General features: G+C 35.6%; 7 protein-coding genes across 9 annotated transcripts; 3 read left to right on the plus strand and 4 right to left on the minus strand.

Annotated features, from left to right (window-relative positions):
• Nucleotides 1–1,483: 1,483 nt before the first annotated feature.
• LOC17885696 (F-box/LRR-repeat protein 16) lies at nucleotides 1,484–3,300 on the plus strand. Its single transcript, XM_006292422.2, has one exon. It carries the CDS (start codon nucleotides 1,516–1,518, stop codon nucleotides 3,079–3,081), a length of 1,566 nt encoding a protein of 521 aa, XP_006292484.1. The 5' UTR covers nucleotides 1,484–1,515; the 3' UTR covers nucleotides 3,082–3,300.
• Nucleotides 3,301–4,109: 809 nt separating this feature from the next.
• Nucleotides 4,110–7,775, plus strand: LOC17886148 (putative small RNA degrading nuclease 4). The gene is made up of 11 exons (XM_023783376.1): nucleotides 4,110–4,186; nucleotides 4,268–4,345; nucleotides 4,466–4,534; nucleotides 4,658–4,795; nucleotides 4,913–5,029; nucleotides 5,119–5,188; nucleotides 5,263–5,363; nucleotides 5,459–5,590; nucleotides 5,675–5,797; nucleotides 5,881–5,982; nucleotides 7,680–7,775. Exons 1-11 carry the CDS (start codon nucleotides 4,172–4,174, stop codon nucleotides 7,773–7,775), a joined length of 1,041 nt encoding a protein of 346 aa, XP_023639144.1. The 5' UTR covers nucleotides 4,110–4,171.
• A 314-nt stretch (nucleotides 7,776–8,089) lies between these two features.
• Nucleotides 8,090–10,662, plus strand: LOC17886251 (small RNA degrading nuclease 1). 2 transcript variants are annotated; one of them, XM_006291464.2, is made up of 12 exons: nucleotides 8,090–8,317; nucleotides 8,414–8,593; nucleotides 8,687–8,764; nucleotides 8,887–8,955; nucleotides 9,074–9,217; nucleotides 9,307–9,423; nucleotides 9,507–9,576; nucleotides 9,669–9,769; nucleotides 9,863–9,994; nucleotides 10,080–10,187; nucleotides 10,276–10,377; nucleotides 10,459–10,662. In XM_006291464.2, the coding sequence occupies exons 1-12, from the start codon at nucleotides 8,285–8,287 to the stop codon at nucleotides 10,552–10,554; spliced, it is 1,230 nt and encodes a 409-aa protein (XP_006291526.2). In that variant the 5' UTR covers nucleotides 8,090–8,284; the 3' UTR covers nucleotides 10,555–10,662. The 2 variants fall into 2 exon arrangements, with proteins under 2 accessions (XP_006291526.2, XP_023638390.1); XM_023782622.1 differs by lacking the exons at nucleotides 8,090–8,317; nucleotides 8,414–8,593 and having other exon boundaries at nucleotides 8,882–8,955.
• Nucleotides 10,663–10,834: 172 nt separating this feature from the next.
• LOC17887410 (phosphatidylinositol 3,4,5-trisphosphate 3-phosphatase and protein-tyrosine-phosphatase PTEN2B) lies at nucleotides 10,835–14,796 on the minus strand. The gene is made up of 13 exons (XM_006290672.2): nucleotides 14,632–14,796; nucleotides 13,600–14,207; nucleotides 13,247–13,348; nucleotides 13,094–13,150; nucleotides 12,858–12,923; nucleotides 12,537–12,713; nucleotides 12,362–12,448; nucleotides 12,203–12,267; nucleotides 12,038–12,114; nucleotides 11,914–11,960; nucleotides 11,687–11,817; nucleotides 11,542–11,611; nucleotides 10,835–11,459 (listed from the first exon to the last, which is right to left on the minus strand). The coding sequence occupies exons 2-13, from the start codon at nucleotides 14,176–14,178 to the stop codon at nucleotides 10,998–11,000; spliced, it is 1,920 nt and encodes a 639-aa protein (XP_006290734.1). The 5' UTR covers nucleotides 14,179–14,207; nucleotides 14,632–14,796; the 3' UTR covers nucleotides 10,835–10,997.
• A 265-nt stretch (nucleotides 14,797–15,061) lies between these two features.
• LOC17885445 (UPF0481 protein At3g47200) lies at nucleotides 15,062–17,229 on the minus strand. Its single transcript, XM_006290277.2, has 3 exons — nucleotides 16,521–17,229; nucleotides 15,917–16,446; nucleotides 15,062–15,532 (listed from the first exon to the last, which is right to left on the minus strand). Exons 1-3 carry the CDS (start codon nucleotides 17,162–17,164, stop codon nucleotides 15,108–15,110), a joined length of 1,599 nt encoding a protein of 532 aa, XP_006290339.1. The 5' UTR covers nucleotides 17,165–17,229; the 3' UTR covers nucleotides 15,062–15,107.
• Nucleotides 17,230–18,561: 1,332 nt separating this feature from the next.
• LOC17887365 (UPF0481 protein At3g47200) lies at nucleotides 18,562–20,456 on the minus strand. Its single transcript, XM_006290247.1, has 3 exons — nucleotides 19,756–20,456; nucleotides 19,113–19,648; nucleotides 18,562–18,986 (listed from the first exon to the last, which is right to left on the minus strand). Exons 1-3 carry the CDS (start codon nucleotides 20,454–20,456, stop codon nucleotides 18,562–18,564), a joined length of 1,662 nt encoding a protein of 553 aa, XP_006290309.1.
• Nucleotides 20,457–21,895: 1,439 nt separating this feature from the next.
• LOC17885589 (UPF0481 protein At3g47200) lies at nucleotides 21,896–24,075 on the minus strand. Of its 2 annotated transcripts, none has more exons than XM_023782892.1 (3): nucleotides 23,411–24,075; nucleotides 22,809–23,329; nucleotides 21,896–22,315 (listed from the first exon to the last, which is right to left on the minus strand). In XM_023782892.1, exons 1-3 carry the CDS (start codon nucleotides 24,070–24,072, stop codon nucleotides 21,921–21,923), a joined length of 1,578 nt encoding a protein of 525 aa, XP_023638660.1. In that variant the 5' UTR covers nucleotides 24,073–24,075; the 3' UTR covers nucleotides 21,896–21,920. The 2 variants fall into 2 exon arrangements, with proteins under 2 accessions (XP_023638660.1, XP_006293111.2); XM_006293049.2 differs by having other exon boundaries at nucleotides 21,896–22,345.
• Nucleotides 24,076–25,902: the final 1,827 nt, after the last annotated feature.

A 25,902-nucleotide genomic window follows, 5' to 3' on the forward strand; every position in this document is an offset into this window, starting at 1 on the left:
CTCTCTTCTGTCTTCTTTAAATTCATTTACTTTTTAACCCCTTTTTTTTTGGGGGGCGTTGAATTGAATTGTGAGATCTAGTCTATTCTAACAATGTTCTTTTAAAATCATCTTACAGTATAATATCAACCTCATGCTTTTTAATATTTGTTTTACTTTTCAATGGCCCAAGAATCTAAGCAAGATGTGGAGAGAGTGATTCAACTCCTTCACTTCAACCTTAGTGTATAAGTGTGTTCCAGCAAAACCCACCCAACTTCCCAAAACTTTTCACAAATGTTCTTACCATAAATACCATATTTTCTCCCTCTTTTCTTCTCCATTTTAAGAAATTTCATTTTATCTTTTATCCCTTAATAAATCAATTCATGATTGCTCTTCGAGTTTCTAATAATGTAGCATTTGCATCCACAACCGAAACCATTGTAAGCTACTTGAGGAGAATCAAATAAAGGATGGTTTTTTGTCGATTGTCAAATTGTATCATTATTGGGCCCTTTTGACCCATTAGTACATTAAATACAAGAGGCCTTGCAATGGATTTTGGGCTTTTACAAAACTTTTCTTCTTACAAACCAGCATCTGTAGGGTATTGTTACAATAAAACATATTCGAAAGAGATAAATAGCTTTGCAAAAACTTAAAATTTGGCCGTGGATCACTAGAGTAGTATGTTTGACCATGTGATCAGCAACAGCGATCATACGTTACACGGAAACCGTGTAACAAATACGACAACAAGTCTGCAACGATAATCGACCAAAACATCTAATCGCTAATTCTGTCAGCGGTTCGATTTAAATTCTGGCTAGAAGTTACATCAATCAGATGCATCAACTACAACTTTAAAATTTTGGCTGTAGATGCTTTGGTTGTATAAACTTTTACTGTTAAAATCTGAATGGTAACGAACAACTTTTAAAGTTATGCATGTTATTTTTATTATTATTATTTTATATTTATAATAAATATAAATTATATTATAAATGAATTTATAAAATAAAAGTATTATTGAAATGGATCTTAAAAGAACAAGGAAAAAAATGAGAGTAATTAATTTATAAAAATAAAATATATAAAATATATTTATAAACTTGTGAAAAAGTTTTAAATGTAATGGAGATATGAAAAATAAATTTTTTTAATTGATTAAATTTAAAGCCAGGTTTTTGAAAAAAATGAGAAAACAAAGAAGGAACAAAAAGAAGTGACTTTTAATGTTTAAAAAAAAAATAAAAGCAAAAAATATTGATTGACAAATTAATTACTGTTAAAGCTTTAAAACCATTTTAAAGCCTTAAAAGTCATCACGCCCTCTGTGTTGTTCTAATAGGCCCAATGGGCCAAACGTCCGAAAGAAATGGAGGCCTTAAAGGAAAGTAGTTGACACATGGAGAAAAACTTGAAATGAAAAAATTAAATAAATCTCACGAGTCGTCGTGACTCGTGTGACTCGCGACTCAACGCAACCTTACCCTCTAGGCCTCTACTCAACCACACAAAAGAAAAAAAGCAATGGGACAAGCTCCGTCGTCTCTGGCGGAACCGAGCGTACGCGATACTTCTATGTTTCTCTGGTCACCGGAGTTTCTCGATTGCGAATCGATTGACTTCGAAGATGGAGATTACGATTTCACGGGAGATCTACCGGACGATTGCCTCGCTCATGTTTTTAACTTTCTCAGCGCCGGAGATCGGAAACGGTGTTCTCTCGTTTGCAAACGGTGGTTATTCGTCGACGGTCAGAATCGTCACCGGTTATCAGTTCACGCTAAGGCTGAGATTCTCCCTTTCTTGCCTTGTATGTTCGATCGGTTCGATTCAGTGACGAAGCTCGCTCTTCGTTGTGATCGGAGGTCTTTGAGCATGAGCAATGAAGCTTTGGTTATGGTCTCGGTTCGCTGCTCGAATCTGACTCGAGTCAAGCTTCGTGGTTGTCGCGAGATTACGGATCTAGGTATGGAATCGTTTGCTAGAAACTGTAAGAACTTGAGGAAACTATCGTGTGGCTCTTGTAATTTCGGTGCCAAGGGAATAAACGCGATTCTCGAGCATTGTATGATTCTTGAGGATTTATCTGTGAAGCGGATTAGGGGAATTCACGAATTGGCTGAGCCGATTCAGCTGAGTTCGTCTTCTTCACTCAGATCGATATGTTTGAAGGAGCTTGTTAATGGTCAGGTATTTGAATCTTTGATTGCTACAAGAACGTTGAGAAAACTTAAAATCATTCGTTGTTTAGGTAATTGGGATAGAGTTCTTGAAATGAAGGGAGATGGGAATAGTTCTTTAACTGATATTCATCTGGAGAGGCTCCAAGTGAGTGATGTTGGACTCTCTGCTATATCTAAATGTTCAAATTTAGAAACTTTGCACATAGTGAAAACTCCTGAATGCTCGGATTTAGGTTTAGCTAGTGTTGTCGAGAGATGTAAGTTACTGAGAAAGCTTCACATTGATGGTTGGAGGACTAACAGAATCAGTGATTGTGGTCTGATGGCTGTAGCTAAACACTGCTTGAATTTGCAAGAACTTGTACTTATCGGTGTTAATGCCACACATACGAGCTTGTCCGCTATTGCTAGAAACTGTAAGAAGCTTGAACGGTTAGCTCTTTGTGGGAGTGGTACGATTGGAGACACGGAGATTGGTTGCATCGCGGAGAAATGTGTGGGGTTGAAGAAGTTCTGTATCAAGGGATGTCTTATTTCAGACGTCGGGATCAAGGCGCTGGCTTTAGGCTGTCCTAAGCTGGTGAAACTAAAGGTGAAGAAATGTAGATTGGTTACACATGAAGTCAGGGAATGGCTGCGTGAACGGAGTATATTGGTGGTGAGTATGGATGGTGATGAAACCAATGGCACTGGCATAGTGGATGGTGGTGATCAGAGAGTTCTCGAGACGGTTGTCGAGGACCTGCCCCCGGTGGCTGATGGTAATGGCGGTGTGGAGGTTGCAGGTGTTAGTAGGTTAGGATTAGCTATGTTAAAGGCAAAGTTAGGGTTAATTGCAGGAAGGAACTTGGTGGCTTGCACATTTAGGAGATGGTCTCAAGGTGAAGAAGCTAATAGTTCCATTTGATTGCACCGTTGAATAAAACCTCTACTTCTGTAATAATATTATTTCTTGTTTCTGTAATTTGATATGTTCGCACAATTCATTTTCAAATTTTCGTGGCTTAAGCTGCTTATTAGTATCCAGTAATTTGTTTCTCTCCTCTTAGTATTTTATTTATGTAATCATAAAATAGTTAATCTTCATTGACTTGGTGTCAAAGTGAAGACAACTAGTTCCATTTAATTTCATTGCATCTCATTAGAAAACAAATACCTAATTTTTTTGGTTTTTCGATATTCCAGAACAAATACCTCCTACTTATGTAATTCGGTATTATTGTTTTTTATAAATCAGACTTTTCACAATTCAATTTAAAGTAAAGGAAAGCATGCACTACTAAAATTTTGGAAAATGTTATTTTTCTTTTCCCACACAGCTTTGTATCGTGAAACTAAAAAGCAATTATAAAACATTAATTTTTCATATTTATGTCTAGTGGTCGACGGAGCAAAATACAAATTCATTCGTTTTGCTTTAACATTTTCTTTTGAAATCGTAAATGACAATTCTAAAAACAAAAAAGAAGAAAAAAACTTTTTGTCAACAATAATTATAATTAACTTATATGAACCGATTGGGAGGACAATTGTTTACCCTTTACATACTTGAAAAAAAAAAATCTTATCATTACTAGTAAAGTAATACGTTTATTTTAAAATATTTTAATTCAAAGATTCTCTTTTTTTTTTTTGTCAACAAATAAATAATTCAAAGAATCTCTGATAATTGATTTCGGATATTTTTATCTCTAAACTACATTAATAATTAATGATCTTTATCCACGTCAATGGGTTTTCAAAATTTCACTGATAATAAAAACACGTTTACGCTCTAAATTAATTTTATATACAATCTCAGGAGAAGTCAACAAACAAAGAACAATGGACTAGACTAGTAGTATTAAATACTTTAGAGAAAAACGCCTATAAAAATCAACATCAGCACATGAAACGTCGACATACACTACAAGAGAGAGCAGACTCATAGATACACTTCCTTAAGAGAGAGTAAACTACAAACATCACCCCGGCTCTGGAAAAATTGATTGGTACCTATGGAGAACAAAGATGTAAGTCAAGATAATACAATGTTGGTTGATAATTTAATGAGTTTTGGTTTTCTAATCTTTTGTTTGTTCTCTAATTTTAAGGCAATGAACCGTCAGGCTAATCGTCTTATGATTGAAAAGTTCAAGCAGGAACCTCCGGTTAATGACACTCCTGAACAGGTGTGTTGGAAATTTCTATAAACAATGAACAATGGACTAGTTAGGTTTATATAACATGTTTTGAGGAATGTCTATATAAGTTTTATAATAATATGTTTGAAAATGTTGTTGGTAGTACAGAAGGTAGTTCGGTTGACTGTTGAGCATCCTCAATACCGACAAGACTATTCGTTTTATTCTTACTCCAAGGTTTGTTTCCTGTTTTGAACAATTGTCTTTTGCCGTTTATTATAACCAAGTTTTGTGTGTGTGTGTGTGTGTGTTTAATCATTTTACGCGGTTCTTTAAGACTTGTTTAAAATTGCAAAGCAGGACTGGCTTGTATCCGATGCTGGAATGAAAACGTCGATGATTTCAAACCAAATGGTAGCTGTTGATTGTGAGATGGTTCTCTGTGAAGATGGGACTGAAGGTGTGGTTAGAGTTGGCGCTGTTGACCGCAATTTAAAGGTATATAGTTTAGAGTTGTTTAAGTTTTTTTTTTTTTAAATCTTTGTTTCTTATTGAGGTCTTTTGCAATGTATGATGTGTCCTTAACTTGAGTGATCAAAATTTTCATGGCTTTAGGTGATTCTTGATGAATTTGTGAAACCGCACAAACCTGTTATTGACTATAGAACAGCTATTACTGGAGTTACTGCTGAAGATATCAAAAAAGCTACTCTCTCTCTGGTTGATATACAGGTAACTAAATATCCCATATATAGAGTCTTTCTATTTATTATATTTTTCCAAGTGACAACAAATATATAAATGTTATATCAATTGTGCAGGCAAAATTGAGTCCGTTTCTTTCTACGGGTACAATTTTGGTTGGTCACAGTTTGTACCATGACTTGGAAGGTAAGTAAATAATTTCCCATTAGAGTCCCTCCTAATTTTTTTTTAAAACTAAATCATGAGTATTTTGATTGCAGTGTTGAAGATAGATCATCCCATAGTAATTGATACGTCACTCGTGTTCAAGTTTCCCAATGCTCGAAAGTTCAGAAGACCCTCACTTAACACCCTTTGCATGGTGAAACCTTTTTTTATATATCTACTACTCTTGATGTAATCTTATAAGAATAATACATTCTTATAATTACTTGGAAAAATAATGAATATTTTCAGGCTATGTTGGGGTACGAAGTCCAAAAGACTGGTGTTTCTCATCATTGCGTACATGATGCAGCTGCTGCAATGAAACTTGTACTTGCCCTTATGGAGAAAAGAATTGACACAACAGTCATACTAACTAGAGAGGTTTCAAATGATTAAGCCAAACATGCATGTTTACACTAAATTTGCAGATACATTTACAATATTCCATTCTTTTTTGTTTCTTAGATGCAGGAGGATGAGAAATCAAGATTCTTTCTACATAGAATCCCTACCTATCTGCCAAGTACAGAGCTCGAACAAGTTCTTTCTCGAGAGTTTCGTTCCAAAGAGTTTAAAATTGAAGTCAAGGTTGGAAAATCAAACCATACATGTCTAATAACACAATAACACATTTTTCTTTGACCTCGGTTCTTTTTTAAAAAAATTGGCAGCCAGCAAAAGTACAGGGAGGAAACTACTGTGCAGTTGTTGTTTTTGGTAGCTCAAAAGAGGCAAATCAAGCATTTGCAAACATTAATGGATGCCAAGAGAGGGTATATATATATGTTACAATCTGTTTTAATTTTTTTTCTTTACTTTTTAAAGAATCCTAATTAAACTCTTTGTTTGTTCAACTTGAGAGTGACGAAGTAAGTTTCTGAGTTATGTTTTGGCATTTCAGGATTCATCGGGGCTGCCACAGAAACTCATTTCTGGTTCAAGAGCTTGTTTTTATGTCCGTAAGATGGGTCAAGATTATTGATGCAACCAGGATTCTGTGGGAGCTTTTAGTAATGTTCTTATAATTATGCTTTCTTATTTTCTTTGTATAAGTTGTCTTAACATTGCTTATTTATAATTCTAAAATTTGGTTTATTTTTGGTTTTTCGCAATTTTTTCCATATATTCGAGTAAATCAGTGGCAAAATTAATATATTGTCACATAATCGAATTGAACAATTAATATATTGTCACATAATAGAACAGGACTTGAGGAATTGAAGCACAATCGAAGATGAAGTTTAAATATCAGAAACAGAGTCAAAGAAGTGATGTGAAAAGGAAGAATACTATATATAGTTTCAATTTCCACTTTTGTAAAAGATAATGAAATAGTGTATTACTAAGAAAGTAGGGAAGTTGTGTGAAAAAACATTTAGGAAAAGTTCGAAAATCAGTTTGCTATTTTATTTTAATCTATATTTAAAAAGACATATAAATTAAAGATCTCTCAAATCAAAAAGCGAAGAAATAACCTAGCAAAATAACAATAAGCGAAGAAATAATAACCCTAACTCTGTTCCTTCTTCCTCAAGTTTTCCTCTAGCGCTGAAAGAATTTGCAGTTTCATTAGTATTATGGTGCATAAAGTATGAAGTTCTTCTGTTTTTTTAAGCTGTACTTGCTCTAATTTATCAGGCCGAGTAGCAATTTTGTTGTATGAATAATTCGTTGTTTTAAGCTCGACTGCTTATAATCCCTTCAAATTTATTCAACTTTAGGTGTTGCAAGAGTTGGTGAAGGGAGTGCAAAGTCTCGGTCTGCAAGGAGAGAACGGAAGATGGAAGGAGTTTTTAGATGTTTACGACAAAAAGTTTGGATCAAAGCATGATGATTTAGTCGCTTTTCTTGTAACTTTTAAGAAGAAAGAAGATATACAGGTAATGAAGAAGGATAACACAATGTGATTTGATATAGTAATGGAACTGATGAGTTTTGGTTTTTGTTTAACCTTTACTTTTTTCTTGGCTCTTAGCTAGTCTTTGCGATGTCACGCCAATCATCTTATGGTTGAAAAGTTCAAGCAAGCATCTCCGGATAAACACACTCCTGAGTAGGTGTGTAGCTGGAAAAATCAATCAAAAAAATATATGTTTTGAGGGTATTTGGTAGTAACATGTTTCAACTATGTTACAGAGGCTACTTCGATTGACTATTGGCATCCGGAATACCAAATAGTCTATTCATTCCAGCCACTGTTCGATCCTGTCCTGAACAATGGCATTTGCTGTTTACTTAGTATATATACTTCTTTAACACTTGTGAAATGTTTTAGCTGGGCCGGTATGTATCTGATGTTGGGATGAAGATGTCGAAGGTGATGAACTCTCAACACACACGTTGTTGGAAAACAACAAGAGCCAAGAGGTATAAGATATTCTAATTATTTTTGTTGTTAAAGGGTTATGAAACTTTGTGATGGAGAGAGAGTGATGAAGTAAGTTTTCTGCGTTATGGTTTTGCTTTTCAGGATTCGTTGGGGCTGCCACGGAAACGCATTGTCTTCAGGCTGAGTTGTTGTCCAAGTGCTAGTTTATTTGTTCGTAAAATGGCTTATGATGAATGATGTAACCTTGGATCAGGGTATGGGTATGTTCTATGTCCAAGTGCTTGTTTATTTGTTCGTAAAACAAGGAATGATATAATCAAAGATCCATGCGAATATTTATTCTTTTAATTATGGGAAAGTCACAAAAAAAAAGGTGAAAAATGTTTTGGGATAAAAACTGAAGAATGGGTACAGTATATACAATTACTAGATAGTATAACATAAGGTGGATCTTAAAATAATGGCAACAAATATTTACTAATATGGAAGTCAAAGATGTCACAGTGGACGCATAGTTGAAAAGTTTGAGGCTTTTTCATTGATCCTTGGCTAAAACCCTCATCAAATGTCACTATCGACCATGTTAGTCTCACTCATCTCAGACCCACTTGACCAATTCTAGAATTCCTCAAAATCAAAAGCAGAAACCCTAAACTCTCTCTCTGTTTCTTCTTCTCCAAACACTTTGGGAGTTAAAAAAAACTCGCTGAGCCGTCCCCTGCGGCCCTGCATTGGTTTCTCGTACTATGGAGCTTAAACTAGCCACCGTCGAGAAAAAAGTTGGTGTATTTTGTTTTTTTTGTTGTACCTTGATTTTGATTTTGAGGTTGAGTTACGTTTCTCTGTATCTCTTAATATTCTTAATTCCGATTTAGGTGCTTGAAGAGTTGGTGAATTTAGCGCAGAGTCGAGATTTGCGAGGCGAAAAAGGGAATTGGAAGGAGTTTTTAAATGTTTACGACGAAAATGTTGGATCACTCAAGGACCCTTCGAGGCGTTCCCATGACGATTTGGTTCAGTTTTTGTCAACTTTTAAGAAGAAAGAAGATTTGCAAGTAAATATGAACTGAACCCAAGAACAACACTAATGTGATTGTAAATTTTTTGCCACCAAATGCATAAAGTTTTGGTTTTTTTTTTGTGCCAAGGTTCTGAAATGTCATGCCAATCATCTTCTGATTGAAGAGTTGAAGCAGGAGTCTGAAGATAAAGACACTCCTGAGCAGGTTGGGGAATGATTTTGTTTGGATGGAATAAAACATGTTTTTGAGGATGTTGTGTTTGTTTAAGTTTGATAAACATATGTGTGAAGTGAGCTGTAACAAAATGTTGTTGTTTGGCAGCACAGATGCTAGTTCGATTGACCGTTGAGCATCAGAATTACTCTTTTGACTATTCATTCCAGCCATACTCCGAGGTTTGTTTCTCTCCTCTAAACAATGGGTTCTTGGTGTTTATTGAATTACTGTAACGAAAGTTGTTTCGTTTTTACCTGTTTTATGCGGTTCTTTAAGACTTCTTGAATTGCTAAGCAGGACTGGTTTGTATCCGATGTTGGATTGAAGATGTCAAAGGTGATGAAATCTACTCAAATTGTAGCTCTTGATTGTGAGATGGTTCTTTGTGAAGATGGGACTGAGGGTTTAGTTAGAGTTGGCGTTGTAGACAGTGATTTAAAGGTATAGAGCTTAGAGAATCTTTAGTGGCCGCCTTTTCCCAGTGGACCTGTTTTCTTTGACCCTGAGTGATCAAATGTTGATGGCTTTAGGTGATTCTTGACAAATTCGTGAAACCGGACAAACCTGTTGTTGACTACAGGACATACATTACAGGGGTCACTGCTGAAGATATCAAAAATACTACACTCTCTGTGGCAGATATACAGGTACCCTGTAGAGTCTTTCTATTGGTTTATCTTCTCCCCAGCACTAACGTGTAGTCGTTATGTTAACTGTGTGAAATGTGCAGGAAACTTTGCAGCCTTTTCTTTCTGAGGGTACGATTTTGGTAGGACACAGTTTGAACAGAGATTTGCAAGGTAAGTAATATGTTCCCAGTAGAGTGAGTGGGTATTGATTTTGTTATATTTATTGGGTTTTAGCTACAAACTTATGGGTATTTTGATCCCAGTGTTGAAGATAGATCATCCCAAAGTAATCGATACCGCACTTGTATTCAAGTATTCCAATGAAAGAAAGCTCAGAAGACCTTCACTTAACAACCTATGCAAGGTAAGTCTATAATGTGTTTCTCTACTCTTTAGGTGAATATCACAAAAAGATAAAAACATTTTTTAAGTACTTTTTTTTTTTTGTATTTTCTAGTCTATTTTGGGTTACGAAGTCCGAAAGGACTACGTTCCTCATGATTGTGTGGATGATGCAGCAGCTGCGATGAAACTTGTGCTTGCTGTTATAGAGAAAAGAGTTGACACAACAATCAAACCATCCAAAGAGGTTAACAAAGATGGATTTACCAAACTTATAGCTTTATCATAAATTCCAACAATTACAAATCAAGTGTCTGCAATTTTTGCCATAGATGCTGGAGGTTGAGAAAGCAAGACTCTTTCTACATAAAATCCCTCACAATGTGACATCTGAAGAGCTGGACCAACTTCTTTCTGGAAAGTTTACACTTGATGTTAAGGTTGACAAATCAAACCATGTACTTTTTCTCTACGGATTCAAAACATCAAACCTTTCTTTGACCTCGGTTTTGTTTTTCCTTTTGGCAGCCAGCAAAAACGCAGAGAGGTTACTATTGTGCATTTGTTGTTTTCAATAGTTCAGAAGAAGCAGATCAAGCATTTGAAAACGTTGATGGAATCCAAATGACGGTATTTTAGAATCTCTGCTTTTGGATCAGAAACTTACTAATCGAAAGATGAAATAAGTTTATGCACTATGTGTTTTTTCAGGATTCAGTGGGTTTGCCACAAAAACAAGTCACCTTTAAGCGGAGTTCGGGATCAAGAGCTAGTTTATATGTCCGTAAAATGGTTCAAGATGAATGATGCAACCTACGTTGAGATTAACCATTTTGCATTGTACAATTATAATAGAGGATTCTGATAAGGTTTGACGTTGATTTATAAATCTAAAAAAAAAAACTTCTTCTGTCCTGTGTTTGGTCTTTTGTTTGACATTCAACGACCCTTTATTGGGGATATTCAAACAATCAACAGCATAACCAGTTTATCTTGTCATGGTATTAAATACGACTACAACGCTAACAAACATTAATCTTTGTGAAGATGAAATTAAGAGGAGCTTGTTCAGATGCAGGAATGAGATTTATTTCCAACCACAAATGCAATTGGGGAACAATGAAAAGATTCTGTTATTTTCTTTTACAGTTTGCAATTGTTACAATTGTTTCTTTTGAAACAGAGTCAATACAAAATCTGTTATATTTGTGTACGTATGATAAAGTGTGATAAAGCCTGACTTTTCAGGCTCAGTCGCTTTCATAGTCTTCTTCCTCATCTCCAAAGGAGAAGACCGATGCGTCTGCAGCAATAGCTTTGATATCACTAACTGCTAATGAGTGGTTTGGTACTGGATTATGAAGACCGGAGGATGATGAACTTGTGAGACTTCTGTTTGCGGAAGAGTCATGGACATCTATCTTTGGTGGCTCATTGATCTGATGAGGTTTACTAGTTGTGTGCATCGAGTCTACGGTTTTCTCGGTTTTTGAATTGGTCTCAATGGGTTTTGAGTGTCTGTCCTCTTCCCCATCACTGTCGGAGAATACATCATCGTCTTCGTTCTGATTAGACTTGAGTTTGCTGGATCCAGCACTGGAGCTGCTTTGAGATTGTTTTTGGGTGGAATCAGATTTGGACTTTGTTGGTTGAGAATTGTCGGATTCTATCATTACGATCTCGACATGGAAACCCGGTGCAGGCAGTTTTCTCTACAAAAATACGTCAAGGGATCAGGTCAATAGGAAAGCAACCACAGGCTTGAATCTAAGCTGTTATGAACATCTCCTTTACCTTTTCGAAGCCATCAAAGTCACTACCTTTCAGCATTGTTCTGTTATCAGTCAGTGTAGTATTTAGCCAACTGCGTTCAGAAATTAGTAAAAATTAGTGAATTGGTCGATTTAAAATACGTCTGTGAAGGAAGAAGAGAGTTTACCAGTAAAAATCTCCATCACTATCTTGAAAGTGGACTTTGAAGTCTCCGGCTAATTCTGTTAGACCAGCTTCACCAGGTATTGCAAAGACAACAACTCCTTTTTTGGGTGCCTTTATCCAAAAATCTTCAGGCTACAGTCCATAAACACAAGTTTATATGTCAAGACGAGTTGTAGTTTTGTAAAAAATTAACATCAGAGAGAGAGAGAGAAGAACCAAAATGCCTACCCCCAAATCCTTGGTTTTCTGATGCTTCTTTGTTGAGAAAAGTATATCTGTTCAATAGAAGAAAACAGCACATTTTTCAAATGTATGCGAATTTACAAAATGCAATAAGAAACTAGCTCTCTACCAGTGTGGTTGGAGATCGTAATGGCAGGTCTAATCCAGTAAGGGCAGTTGATTAGACGAAACCCTCTGAGCATGCATCTACATAATTGTTTGTTCTCTGGTTAGGGATATATGAATATTACCACAAATCAAACTATCTGATTGGTCAGCTACGTCTGAAGCGTACCTTTGTTCAGCTGGAACTTTCCCGTCAAATTGATTTTGAACACGTTCGTAGTACTTGACATATCGCTGAAGGAAACACGAAAGCTCGTTTAATAGGAATATAGGATGAGGTAGAATCGAACAAGCACGTTAAAAAGAGTGGTGCAGGCTCAGAACTTACAATCTGACTTGGGAGAACGAGAGCTTTCCCATCAAGACATCTCTTTTGATTATAGTAATCAATAGCCTCCTCAGCTGTAGGAAAGAACTGCAATGGACCAGTCAGATCAGTCACACGCGACATACGGAGAAGGAATTCATTCGTCGGCCAAGACTTCGCTTCATTTAAGTATCACCTTGAGATATAGAAGAAGACAGCAAATCATTAATCCGGTTCTTGCCATTCCAGCTTTACAATGAACTACCACTACATTTTGGATATCTTCCTTCAGCCATGTGTATGCACTTTGACAAAATGATGGTATCAATTGGATAGGAGGACAGTTATGGTCATCAAATGGGAAAGATGCAACCTTAAGAAAAAGAAAACAGACAAGTGATGAAGCAAACGTGTAGTAAGCGGTCTATAAACATTAGCTTTGATAACAAGGGCAACAACAGAAACTGCCTGCAAAATATACGGTCTGAGATATCAAGTGCATAGAGTTTGTATATACCTTCCCCTCAAATCTCGAAGCATCATACAATCTCTCTGAACAAAGGTTGTAGACCTTATATTTTTCCTGCGTATTGGGAACAACGTTTAGAGATCAGTAACGACATGAAAAACATAGCCAATTAACACTACAAGTCTGGGCTGCAGTGTCTAATAAAATCCAACTGGTATGAACCATATAAGAATTGACAGAAACTCATAGAGTTTAAGAGGCTCCCAGTCTGTGTCAATGGTTACCTTGTGATTAGTTTCGAAAAACTTGATCACCTCTTCCATGTGGTTACGATAAAATCCCTGCATATTGACATTTTTCAATGAGAAACTGAAGGTCGAGAGAAGAAAAGAACTGGCTGGGGAAGTTATATTTCAGACCACAGGGAAAGCATTTACCTCGAAAAATCCAAAAAGACCAGAGCTTATGTCACCAGCTGGGAACCCCATTGCGATTACATTCTCAGTTATATATGTCATGTCCAAATCGAATTCCCCCTCCTGGAGATTGGACCAGATAGCATATGCCATGTAAACCAGTGATGTAAGTAATACTGATCTGGGCACTTATATATACTAGAATCTAGTTATACCTTACACAGGAAAGCATGAATAAAAGATGTGATAACAACTAGTTTTGGGAAAACAATTTGTACCAAGGTAGTGTTACTGAAACAAGCTATTGTGACTATAATGTGCATCACTTAAGTTTCAAGAATCTAACAATACCAAGGAAGAAAAAAATAATATACCTGGTATCTTCTTTTGTTCTGCGAGACAATGTGGCGTGCTTTCACCTGCATTGCTTTTACAGCACCACGAGAGGAATCTACCACGGCTTTCGTGAGCGACTCAAGAGCACCACCAACTTGTGTGTTTGGTGGTTTAGGGTCGCTGGCCTCATCTGACCCTTTCGTTGGCAAATGCAGACCAAGTTCAGAGGTGAATCTTGTGAAAGCTGACATCCCAGAATCTGCAGTGTTTGGATCTTGCTGCGGGAATTTCAAACTTTTGGCCCAAGAAGAAAGACCAGAAGAAGAAAATATAGATGGTGGCGATTCGCGTGGGGATGAACCTGGCGGGCATGGAACTATATCCTCAGTTTTACTCGAAGGTTCAGAGCCAGTAGAAGGCATTGGAGTATCAACCTTTGCAGCTGAAGCTTCTGTCCTATTAAAATCTTTAGGAGCTTCTCCTACAGAGCTCACAGGACCTTCTTCAACACCCATAACTTCTTGAAAAGTTTCAGAATTACCAGGAATGGTTACATCTTTCTCAGATACTATAGCTGGAGACTGAGATGACGAGTCAACAGGATCAGTTTCCATCATAGCTGATTAGCCTACTTGACGAGAACAACCTAAAAACAAAGAAAAGTTCATGTTTGATGATTATAAAGCCCAGCTTTCTCATTAAATCAAAACACTAGCAAGAACGAAGAAACGACTCCATATTCCCACATTATCCATGTCTCAAAGTACACCACACACGTCAGAATTCGCTAAAGCTATTGGCTTAATTCTCTTCTGGAATCATCTGAAAAAAAGCACTGACTACGAAAAAATTGCTTCGCAGGATGAAGCATCAAAGACCGTACTAGTGCAACATTGCTTAATAATCCAACAGGTCAGCGAATTCGATATCCATTTTCACACATCTTTCAACAATTCCTAATCAGTATCCATGACGGAGTCGACGAAACAGATCGTTAAATCGGTAAAACTATCAAGCAGATCAAGAGGCGTGAAATGGAAACTAGACTTCAAAAGTTCGACAATGTTTACCGGAGAATGGTGAATGCAGGAAGATTAGCTTCGAGTTATTGCTTAGGCGAAGAAGAAGAAGCGATTCAATGTAGGAAGCAGATTTGGGGTTGATTCAGAGGAGTAGCAGCCGACGAAATTTCCGATGAACGTGCGGAGATTAACGATCATCCTCCGCTCTTGCCGGTCAAATTTTTTGTTTATCGTTCATTGGGCCTATATGGGCCAAAATATATACTTCGCACTTGGGCTTGTTTCATTTAAAAATATGGTCAACGTTTGATTATCAGATTTTTCAAAAAGAATGAGAAATTTTACGGATTTGTGTAATTTTCAAGAGACTTAATTACATAATTATTTAATGAAAAATATTTATAAAATGTGAATCATAAACGTTTTAAAAAAATTACTTTCATGAGAAAAAAAAAAAAAGTAAGTATACCACGGCTATTTGAAAACCCAAGTGTTTACATATAACACAAAACCAAGCTATACGGTTAAGAAGGTGGCTTATAATAAGCATAAGCAGCATAAAAACTTTGAGACAAAGTGAGGACTAGTAGAATAACAGCAGCACAGAAAGAAACAATAGCCCATGGATTATTGAAGTACTTATGTTTCAAAGTCGCCCTCCAAGCATTCCACTTATGGTCGTAATAACGGTTAACCTCAACCGATAACCGAGATAGATAGCTATCTCCGGTGTCGAATACAACTTCTTGACATAACCGGTTGAACAAATCCGCGACTTCAGAATCGCTCCCTAGCCAATGTTCGATGATACCGCAGTAGTGCAAGTAGCTTACGTCTTCGTGAGAATCTATTAGATTGTCCATGAAGATTATGTAGGATGTTATGTCGTTGGTCGAGTCGATATGGCACTGCTCGAAAGCTATAAGATTCAGAAATAGAGATTTGGTACCTACAAAACATACACGAAAGGATTCATTTGTTAAGTATGAAAATATTATAGTTTCGTTGAAAAAAAGTGTATTTGTGTTTCATTATCTAATTAAACTCTTTGCTAAGTTTAAACGACGCAGTTTTCCATTGCTTAGACCATTATGAATTGATGACATTTCTTATATTCCCGAAAGTAGCATTTTACCATGTCATGATTCCTAACAGTTCCTAACTAATATATATTCTTTGTCAATCCATATAAACTGATGCAAATGAAAGAAACATCAATTTGTAAATAAAAATTGTAATCATTTACTCAAGAAAATATGAAAATAGTTGTAAAGCATATGGGGCAGGTCACAGTTATATAAAAAAGAAGAAAATGCGTAAAACGTGAACATACCATCATGGATAAGTAGTCTTGGTATCTCTAGATAACCGTTTTTGAATTGAATATCCCAAAACCGGTCGGTTTTTCTTCTCCTGAATTTTATACCGGCTTCCCTTAGCTCCGTCACGCAATGTATCAGCTGTTGACGACGCTTGTCAGCCACGCGTGTGTTCCGTGACCATCTTTTTCTTGTTAACCTCGGCTCCGGTTTAGGACTAGACCGGAGTAGACTTCGACGGAAAACATCTAAACAGTGCAACTCGCCCTTGTCAGCGAATGGGTCAAAGGCTTTGTCTCTTGCCAACGAGTTCTCGAGTCTTGACTGATCCGTTCTGGTCAACGGCTCATCCGTTGGCATTAGTGGATCAAAGAACCGAATTGCTAATTGTGCCACTAAACCGGTTTGGTTCCGCGATCCAAGCTGTAACTCTAATAACCGGTTTAGAACGAACAAAGGAAGTTGGTTTTCTAGCATTACCATGTCACGTTGAATTGAATGCATCGATCCTCTCATAGCAAAAACTGGATCGTTACGTGCATATCTACACAAAAAATGATTGAGACCGGTTTACTCAATAATTTGAAAGTACCAGCAATTGTGAAAAAACAGTCTTACCCGAGTTCGGTGAATCCTTCAACGGCTCCTCTGAAGAGCTCAAGAACAAAACACCCATCAAGAACAAGCATTTCAATAAAATCGTTACTGTTTAAACTTAAGGGACCTTCGTAACAAGCTCGAGCCTTTTCCTCTAGCTCTCCCATGGCGTCGATATACATTTTGATGCCTTGGTTCGTACGTTTCAAGACTCTATTGACTGCACGCCATTTGTGACGGTCCATAGACCGGAGACGTTTCTTACCATGATGGTACGGACCAAGCGAGACGGTTTGAGGGAAGTACGATTTGTTGTCGTTTTCTTGAAGGTAATATGGAACTCTGTAGATACAGAGCTTTCCCCAGGTTGTCGTGTCATCGTCTCTATGTGCTTGTTCGAGCTTGTCTGTGATTGAGATCACCCAATCGTCTCGTGAATCTCTTGGACTCTCTTTGGTTACGCTGATCTTACCGAGCTCGGATTGAGTCCGGCCGTAGTTATGATTGTTTTGGCCTTGATCGGATCTGGTGATTTCGGGTAAACCGATGATGTTTTGATCTTGATTAATTGGTTCGGATTCTTGGTTTTGGGTTTCGAGTTTTTCGCGGATCTTGAGAGTGAGTAAGTACCAGCTCAACATGTCTTTGTAGAAAACAGCCACCATTTTTGTTTGTTGAAGCTTTTTCAAGAAAATGAAAGAGGAAGACAGAAACAAGTATATGTGAATGATTTGAAGCTATAATTGGTTACTTATTGTACTTATGGACCCAAGTGATCTGTAATGACAACAACCAAAATTTTAGATATTTCTAAACACACACACACAAATACACATTTAACAAAAAACAAATATGAAAATAAAGTAACGCCTAAAATTAAATACTCATTTTCTTATAGCTACTAAAATACACAAATTAATTGGAGTCTTGCGGTTTAAAAGAAGATCTTGTTTTCTCGGAATTACGTATAATCAAAAACCATACTAAAACGTCGACAGTTAACTCAACTAGAGAGACAAGCTGAGGTTTGTTTTTACCAAAAAAAACATACAGATAAAAAGTATGAAAATGAAAACTGATTATGCATTTGGAGTTTAGAGCTAGGCATGCATGAGACATGTTAAAAAAACAAAATTGTAACATGCGGAGAATAAGAACTTAGACGACAAATGAGTACCCACAAACACACAATATATATGTTCGTCTAGTTAAATTCGGATATGAGTAAGAGCCCAAGGTATCATTGCCAACCATAATAGAATCGCGTTTATATGGGGAATAAGAGAGTAGTTGGACAAGATAAGATTAGTTGTCTTGTCAAATTCGGGTAATTTCAAAAGATTCAAAAGCACACAAAAAAAAAAAAAAAAAAGAAAGCTCAACGTGAAATTCACAATTCATCATATATAGTTATTGATATTATGGTATTCTTTTTTCTTATATCTAGCTGAAGCAAATATTATTACTAAACAAGTTACAAAACTAACAAAATAAAATGGAAAATGGTAAGAGCATAACGGAACATGTACTCTACACAGCTATTGAGGAACATGGCACGACCTCACCATTTCTCCTATGAATGATGATTGCTCTAGCACATTTCATTTGCTTATTTTACTAGACAATCGTTAGGGTGTGACTGATTGCTATATAAAACTAAATGGTAAGGTTTCAAATTAATTTTATCAACGAAGGAGAAAATAGTTAAAAAAAAACTATTTCCTTTTTATTCCATGGAAACCCCAAAACGAAGAATGAACTTTTTCTTTTATAGGATAGAAATATGGAAATTATTTCCGATTATAACAATTAGCATACCACATTATGTCATTAGTTGGAGAACTTGTAAAGATATGTGACGTTCTATTATCCGGACTGAAGGAACTTGTAAACCTACTCTGTGGTAAACATCGAGTACCAAACTCGTTTGGTTGTGACGAAAAAAATGTTCTGTTTAGTTTAGTTTCTGATTTTATTTTTGCATTACAATAATAAATGAAGAAAATACAAAAATGTTCAAAAAAAAAAAATACAAACATCCCAAGTTGAATGAAGGAAATTATCAAGAAGGTGGCCTAAAATAAGGAAAAGCAGTAAAAAAACTTTGAAATAAAGTGAGAACTAGCAGGACAAGTGCAGCAAAAAAAGAGAAATATGCCCAAGGATTATTGAAGTACTTGTGTTTTAAGATGGCCTTCAAAACATTCCACTTTCGACTATAATACCGGTCGACTTTATTTGACAGTTGAGATAAATAACTATTCTGGGGGTCGAAAGCCACTTCTTGACATAACCGGTTGAACAAATCCGCAACTTCATAATCACTTCCTAGCCAGTGTTCGATGATACCACAATAATGCAAATAACTAACATCTTCAGGAGAATCTATTAGATTATCCATGAAGATTATGTAAGATGTTATGTCGTTGCTCGAGTCGATATGACATTGCTCAAAAGCTATAAGATTCGAAAATAGAGATTTTGTACCTACAAGAAACACGAGAAGATGGTATTTAGGTAAGTTTATTAGGAGTTATGGGATTCTATAGAAAGAAGTGATATAGTAACATATTGTTCAAATTAGTGTATCAAATAATAAGTCATCTTTCTTACCATCATGGATAAGTAGTTTGGGTATCTCTAGATAACCATTCTTGAATTGAATATCCCAAAACCGGTCTGTCTTCCTTCTCCTAAATTTGATACCGGCCTCTTTTAGCTCTGTCACGCAATGTATCAGTTGTTGTTGGCGCTTGTCCGCCACACGAGTCTTCCAGGACCATCTCCTTCGTGATAACCTCGGCTCTGGATTCGAACAAGGCCGAAGCAGGTTTCGACGGAACACATCTAGACAGTGCAACTCGCCCTTGTCCTTGTCAGCAATCGGGTTAAAGAATTTATCCTTTTCCAGTGAGCTTTCGGGTTTAGACTGGTCGGTTTTGGTCAACGGTTCGTCGGTTGGCATCAACGGATTAAAGAACCGAATTGCCAATTGTGCCACTAAACCGGCTTGATTTCGTGGACCAAGCTGTAGCTCTAACAACCGGTCTAGAACGAACAAAGGAAGTTGATTTTCCAGCATTACCATGTCACGTTGTATCGAATGCATCGATCCTCGCATTGCAAAAACTGGATCGTTACGATTGTATCTACACATAGAAAAAAATTCAAAGTCAACAATTTAGATCATAACCGGATCTTAAATAATACCAGCTTAGTAAATAGTACGTTAACCGAATAAACCCGAAATTCTAACCCAAGTTCTGAAAATCCTTCATCGGCTCCTCTGAAGAGCTCAAGGACAAAACAACCATCAAGAACCAGCATTTCGGTAAACTTGTTACTGCTCAAACGAATGAGGCCTTCGTAGCAAGCACGAGCCCTGTCTTCGAGAACTTTCATGGCGTCAATATACATTTCGATGATATGCTTGGTGCGTGACATGACCATATTGACAGCACGCCACTTGTGACGGTCCATGGGGAGGAGATGTTTGTTGCCATGGTGGTACGGACCAAGCGAGACAGTCTGAGGGCAATAGGACTTCTTGTTGTTTTCTTGAAGGTATTGTGGTACTCTGTAGATACATAGCTTGTCCCAACTAGTTGTGGCGTCTTCTCTGAGTGCTTGGTCCATCTTGTCTTTGATTGAGATCACCCATTCTTCTCGTGTCTCTTCAGGTTGATGGTTTCGGGTTTGGAGTTCTCGGCGCATGACGAGGGTGATCACGTACCATGTCAACATGTCTTTTTGGATCAAACAAGATGGTGGATTATTTCTTCTTCTTTTGACAGAATATTTCCAAGGAAGAATCGGTCCAAATGGTCGCGGTGGCGGTGGTGGTGGTGGTGGAGGAGTTCTGTTCTTTCTTTTGAAGAAATAGCGCCGAGGTGGGATTGATCTAAATGATGGTGGTGGTGGCGGAGGCGGTGGTGGAAAAGAAAGAATACGGACCATTTTTGTTGCTTTGAAGCTTCGAAAGAGAGAAATATGTTAAACCAAAAAAAAAACAGAGAAAAATGTTGAAAATCAAAGATGTAACCAGATGATAGATCTATGCACAGCACACATTAATAAGACCATCATTATAGGCAAGATCTTACATAGATCTTAGGATTATTTATGATTTAATTAAATCAAAAATACATCAAATTGACTAAGAAGCTATCTTATTTAAGATCTACCTATTGTGCTAAGAAGCGTACATGTGGCAAAATTTTATTGGGTAGTAGAATAAATAAATAAATAAATAAATAAATATATATATATATAATTTTATCAAAAAGTCACTATAAAATTTGAAATTTTATCAAAAATATATGTGTAAGTTTATATGTATAGACACAAATTATTTTTATATGTGTGTAAATTTATATATATATATATATTCATAAATACCGTATAAAAACCTTTTAAAAATCATTTAAAAACCTTATAAAAAATTTGTAAACCTTTTAAAAACCTGATAAATGCCGTTTAGAACATTTTAAAACCTTATAATTATTTGGATTTAGTCTTTCAGTAGTAATGATGATCTTGATGTACCTTATCAACCATATAAAAGTTTATAATTTTTCATACTTGAAAAGGGGTATTTTTAAAATGGATAGAAAAATGGTATTTTAAAAAAAGGATACACTAAAAGAGGCATTCCTCAAAAATTCACTAGGATATATATATAAAAGGGGAAAAAATCAATTTTCTTAATTTTCTCTTCTTTCTTTCATTCCTTAACTTTATCTTATGTATGTTTTAAATTTTTAAATTTTTCAATAATTATAAAGTTTTCTCAAATTATAAATTTTAATTTAATTTAATTTTTATATAAATTTTCTTTTTTTAAGATCCCCAACCTAAGATACTACCAATAAAGATGTCTCAAAACAAAAAACACAAATACAACTCTTAACCCTTACTTTTTCAAATTTATTATTAAACTAATTCTAAGATTAAAATGTAAGATACCATTGATAATCTTGCTCTAAGTTTGTCAAACTATAGAGCTGTGAATTTAACACCTTGACGGGCCACGTTTTGTTTTTTAAAAATTTATTATTATAAAAGGCTCTTAAAACCGTCGACAAAAAAAACGCTCTTAAAAAACAGTAGTCCCTCACTAGTCAATTCGTGTATTATGAGACCCTAAAAAGTAAACGTGCTCAAGATCAAAACTCTTGAGTCTTGGGTGGTGAAGAGACTATTAATTTTATCTATTTAAGTAATCCAAACTCTTATGGTCTTGTAATATATTTCAAGGATTGAGCTTGAAACATGCAAAATTTACCAGATAATAAGTGAAAAAAGTAAGTTAGCAAAAAAAGTTTACCACGTAGAAAAATAGTGAAATAATTATTTATTTTTTGTGATACAATTGGAAAAACAGAGTCAAAACATACAAACTTTTAACTTTCCAATTAATTATTAAGAAGGTGGATAGAAATAAGGATAAGAAGTGAAAAAACTCTGAAATAATGTGAGAAGTAGCAGAATAACTGCAGCAAAGAAAGAGAAGTACGCCCAAGGATTGTTGAAGTACTTATGTTTCAAAGTTGCCTTCACGACATTCCACTTCCGGTTATAATAACTGTCCACCTTATGCGACAGTTCAGATAAATAAGTATTTTCGAGGTCAAAAGCCACTTCTTGACATAGCCGGTTGAACACATCAGCAACTTCTGAATCATTTCCTAACCAGTGCTCGATGATATCATAGTAGTGCAAATACCTAACATCTTCTGCAGAATCTATTAGGTTGTCCATGAAGATTATGTAGGATGTTATATCGTTGGTTGAATCGATATGGCACTGCTCGTAAGCTATAAGATTTGAGAAAAGTGACTTGGTACCTATAATTAACGCGAGAGACCATAAAATTGGTTTTGTAAGGTTGTCTAGAAAAAGAAGTTTATCCATATATATACTTAAATCATTCTAAATTGGTCAAACATGCAACACATTTGATGACAATTTATTTTACTATAGTAACTTGTGGAGAAACTTTACTATAGTAACTTGTGGAGAAACAATCGAAAAGAACTAATATGTGTCGCATTAAAATTGGTTTTGATAATTTTCTTTAAGAAATTATTTCACGTTCGAATGTAAATACGTTCGTGAAATTAAAACCATTTGTATGCATATCTCATTATGATTCGTAAGCGATAAATAGGTATAAAAACAAGATTTGAAATGCGATATAAGATATATAGAGAAAACTATTTTGATACGACTCTTTTTTTTTTTTTTTGTAAACCACTATTTTGATAAAACTTATAAGAAGAGAAAAAAATAAAAAAATTGTGAACTCACCGTCATGGATGAGTAGTTTCGGTATCTCTAAACAACCGTTTTTGAATTGAATATCCCAAAACCGGTCGGATTTTCTACTTTTGAATTTAATACCAGCCTCTCTTAGTTCTGTCACGCAGTGCAACAGTTGTTGTTGGCGCTTGTCCGCCACGAGCGGTTTCCAAGACCATCTACTTCGCGACAACCTCGGTTCCGGTTTTAGACTTGGCTGAAGTACACTTCGACGGAAAACATCAAGACAGTGCAACTCTTCCTTGTCCTTGTCAGCTATTGGGTTAAAGAACTTATTGTTTACTAGCGAGTTCCCGACTTTAGTTGATGGCATATAGGTTGGCATTAATGGATTGAAGAACCCAACTGCTAATATCGCCACTAAACCGGGTTTGTTCTGTGTACCGAGCTGTAGATCAAATAACCGGTTCAAGACGAACCAAGGAAGTTGATTTTCCAACATTAGCATGTCACGTCGAACGGAATGCATGGACCCTCGCATGGCAAAAACGGGATCGTTTCGATCGTATCTACACAACATCAAAAGACTAAGGAACAGAAAATAATAATCAAAGTCAGCAGTTTTAGACAACCGGTATTAGTATGCTTACCCAAGTTTCGAGAATCCTTCATCGGCTCCTCTGAATAGTTCGAGAACAAAGCAACCATCAAGAACTAGCATTTGAGTGAACTTGTTACTGCTCAGATTAATAGGACCTTCGTAGCAAGCACGAGCCCTCTCTTCGAGCTCTTTCATGGCGTCAATATACGTCTCGATGCCTTGTTTGGTACGTTTCAAGACCATATTGACCGCACGCCATTTGTGATGGTCCATGGGCCGGAGATGTTCATCCCCGTGGTGATACGGACCAAGCGAGACGGTTTGAGGGAAATAGGAATTCGTGTCGTTTTTTTGAAGGGAGTGTGGAACTCTGTAGATACAGAGCTTGTCCCAGCTAGTTGTGGCGTCGTCTCTATGTACTTGCTTCATCTTGTCTTTGATCCAAATGACCCATTCTTCCCGTGTCTCTTCCGGTCGTTGGTTTCGGGTTTGGATCTTTTTGCGCATCATGAACGTGAGGAAGTACCAGGTCAACATCTGTCGTGGATGAAAATTTCTTCTTTTTTTTCTTCTTATAATGATATGTCGAACAGGAAGATTCGGTCCAAATGGTAGCTGAGGTGGCAGAGGTGGTGGTAGCGGTGGCAGTGGTGGCGACACCGATGGAAGGGTTGGCCGCATGGGAGGTGGTCCATTAATACGACTTGCCATTTTTGTTGGTTGAAGTTTTTTTCAGGAGATTGAGAGTGACAGAGAGAAAGTTAAAAAGCAAAGATGCAAGAAGTGATGAATTAAAAGCTTTAATTTAAAACAGTAATTGGTTGCTTATATTTATGGATGATTGATCTGTAATGACAGCAACCATAATTATTCATAATACATTAATACATTTGTGCTATGCATACACACGTTACTAAGTTTGACATTTAATCATACTTGTACATTAAAATGTGTTAAACAATTTTTTAACGTATTGGATAATGTCTCGGCGGGGTATGTTTTTGTTTGACATTTCTTCTAGAACTCAGAGTCGAAAAGTCGTGTGACAATTGATGATATATATATAAAGACTATAATAGATTATTGACTATGATTAAGATTTGAATGATCCAAACACTTGTTAAAAGAAAAAAATTATACTCCTAGCAATAGAAGCATCAAGTTTATAATTTTATACTAGCAATTATTATTTATCATGGCAGGTCGTAACCGGACAACTATACAAATGGGATCCCTTAAACAACATCTCTATATACTAGTTTATTGTAAAAACATAACAAAGATAGAAGCTCTTAAAATTGTATCATATGTCATTATTTATTTCCGTAATTTATTTTTAATAGTTTTATACATAGGGTGAGTTAAATTTAAGTACTCAGATGACCAAAAAATAAAGAAAGTAGACATGTTAAAAGAAAAATTAGTTTTTTGGTCTGACACACTCAAAATTACACCAATGTCCCTATGTTCAGTTAAAGAAGAATAAAAAATATAAAAAAGAGTTGTGTATATTACCAGCAAACGCCGCTTTTGAACGGAGCAAGATATTGATGACTTGGGTAAATAAGATATTATTAAATAATTGTAAAGGTAATCAAATAAGTTACAATCTAACTCCCTACTAAATAACAAGTCCCAATAAATTTAAAGTTATCAGCTATATTTCCTATTATTTTTGTATTAATGATTTTCAAATCAAAATATAATTTTGTTTAATTACAAAACCTAAACTTTAACCACTATTTTATCAACCCAAACGAATATATAATTTCGACTAATTATAAACTCTAAACCCTAACCACTATTTTATCAACCCAAACCGATATATAATTTCGTTTAATAACAAAATCTAAACCCTAGCCGCTATTTTGTCAACCCAAACCAAAATATAATTTCGTTTAATTAAAAAATCTAAACCCTAACCACTATTTTATAAACATAAACAAAAATACATTTTTGTTTATTTATAAAATATAAAGTCTAACCACTGTTTTATAAACTCAAACCGATATATATTTCCATGAATTCAATAACACTGTTCATCAGTGATTAAAAGCATTCAATAACTTTTTTTAAAACATGTTAAATAATATGTTATCGCGGTAAGTTACATATTATCCGTTAAATTGAGTATTTATATAAACCGGTAATACAAATATTTTATACAAGCACGTGAATATAAACCGAAATCAGTCATATAATAATTAATTTAACTAGATAATTATGTGTTTATCAAATAACTTAAAATTTATAGCGGTAACATATGATTAACTATAAATAATTTAACTAGATAATTATGAATTTATCAAATAACTTATAACATATACCAGTAAAATATGATTTACAAAGTTAACCAAATAAATAACCATAAATGTTATAGTTGATATTATAACCAATTAGACTAAAAACAATATAATTATACATTAATCAATAGCTACTGAAATTATGTTATATTTGTATCGAGCTAACAATATTTGTATTAGATAATATTATACTTATCCAGTCAAAAACATTGTATTAGATAATATGCTCACAACACCT

This window comes from Capsella rubella, unplaced genomic scaffold, assembly GCF_000375325.1.
Source record: "Capsella rubella cultivar Monte Gargano unplaced genomic scaffold, Caprub1_0 scaffold_5, whole genome shotgun sequence".
In the NCBI taxonomy this organism is placed as follows: domain Eukaryota; kingdom Viridiplantae; phylum Streptophyta; class Magnoliopsida; order Brassicales; family Brassicaceae; genus Capsella; species Capsella rubella.

What these genes read in the sequence shown, in the direction of transcription:
- LOC17885696 (XM_006292422.2), top strand. Translation starts at nt 1,516, where the DNA reads ATGGGACAAGCTCCGTCGTCTCTGGCGGAACCGAGCGTACGCGATACT.
- LOC17886148 (XM_023783376.1), top strand. An exon ending in TCTCTCTGGTTGATATACAG is followed by an intron (nt 5,030 to 5,118) that starts GTAACTAAATAT and finishes TCAATTGTGCAG; the next exon opens with GCAAAATTGAGTCCGTTTCT. An exon ending in TTTGTACCATGACTTGGAAG is followed by an intron (nt 5,189 to 5,262) that starts GTAAGTAAATAA and finishes TTTTGATTGCAG; the next exon opens with TGTTGAAGATAGATCATCCC.
- LOC17886251 (XM_006291464.2), top strand. Translation starts at nt 8,285, where the DNA reads ATGGAGCTTAAACTAGCCACCGTCGAGAAAAAA. An exon ending in ATAAAGACACTCCTGAGCAG is followed by an intron (nt 8,765 to 8,886) that starts GTTGGGGAATGA and finishes TTGGCAGCACAG; the next exon opens with ATGCTAGTTCGATTGACCGT. An exon ending in TTTGAACAGAGATTTGCAAG is followed by an intron (nt 9,577 to 9,668) that starts GTAAGTAATATG and finishes TTTTGATCCCAG; the next exon opens with TGTTGAAGATAGATCATCCC.
- LOC17887410 (XM_006290672.2), bottom strand. Translation starts at nt 14,178, where the DNA reads ATGATGGAAACTGATCCTGTTGACTCGTCATCTCAGTCTCCAGCTATA. An exon ending in AGAACAAAAGAAGATACCAG is followed by an intron (nt 13,349 to 13,599) that starts GTATATTATTTT and finishes TCCAATCTCCAG; the next exon opens with GAGGGGGAATTCGATTTGGA. An exon ending in TACGATCTCCAACCACACTG is followed by an intron (nt 11,961 to 12,037) that starts GTAGAGAGCTAG and finishes TCTATTGAACAG; the next exon opens with ATATACTTTTCTCAACAAAG.
- LOC17885445 (XM_006290277.2), bottom strand. Translation starts at nt 17,164, where the DNA reads ATGGTGGCTGTTTTCTACAAAGACATGTTGAGCTGGTACTTACTCACT. An exon ending in GAAGGATTCACCGAACTCGG is followed by an intron (nt 16,447 to 16,520) that starts GTAAGACTGTTT and finishes TTTTTTGTGTAG; the next exon opens with ATATGCACGTAACGATCCAG. An exon ending in AAGACTACTTATCCATGATG is followed by an intron (nt 15,533 to 15,916) that starts GTATGTTCACGT and finishes TATGTTTTGTAG; the next exon opens with GTACCAAATCTCTATTTCTG.
- LOC17887365 (XM_006290247.1), bottom strand. Translation starts at nt 20,456, where the DNA reads ATGGTCCGTATTCTTTCTTTTCCACCACCGCCTCCGCCACCACCACCA. An exon ending in GAAGGATTTTCAGAACTTGG is followed by an intron (nt 19,649 to 19,755) that starts GTTAGAATTTCG and finishes TTCTATGTGTAG; the next exon opens with ATACAATCGTAACGATCCAG. An exon ending in CAAACTACTTATCCATGATG is followed by an intron (nt 18,987 to 19,112) that starts GTAAGAAAGATG and finishes TGTTTCTTGTAG; the next exon opens with GTACAAAATCTCTATTTTCG.
- LOC17885589 (XM_006293049.2), bottom strand. Translation starts at nt 24,072, where the DNA reads ATGGCAAGTCGTATTAATGGACCACCTCCCATGCGGCCAACCCTTCCA. An exon ending in GAAGGATTCTCGAAACTTGG is followed by an intron (nt 23,330 to 23,410) that starts GTAAGCATACTA and finishes GATGTTGTGTAG; the next exon opens with ATACGATCGAAACGATCCCG. An exon ending in GAAACTACTCATCCATGACG is followed by an intron (nt 22,346 to 22,808) that starts GTGAGTTCACAA and finishes CGTTAATTATAG; the next exon opens with GTACCAAGTCACTTTTCTCA.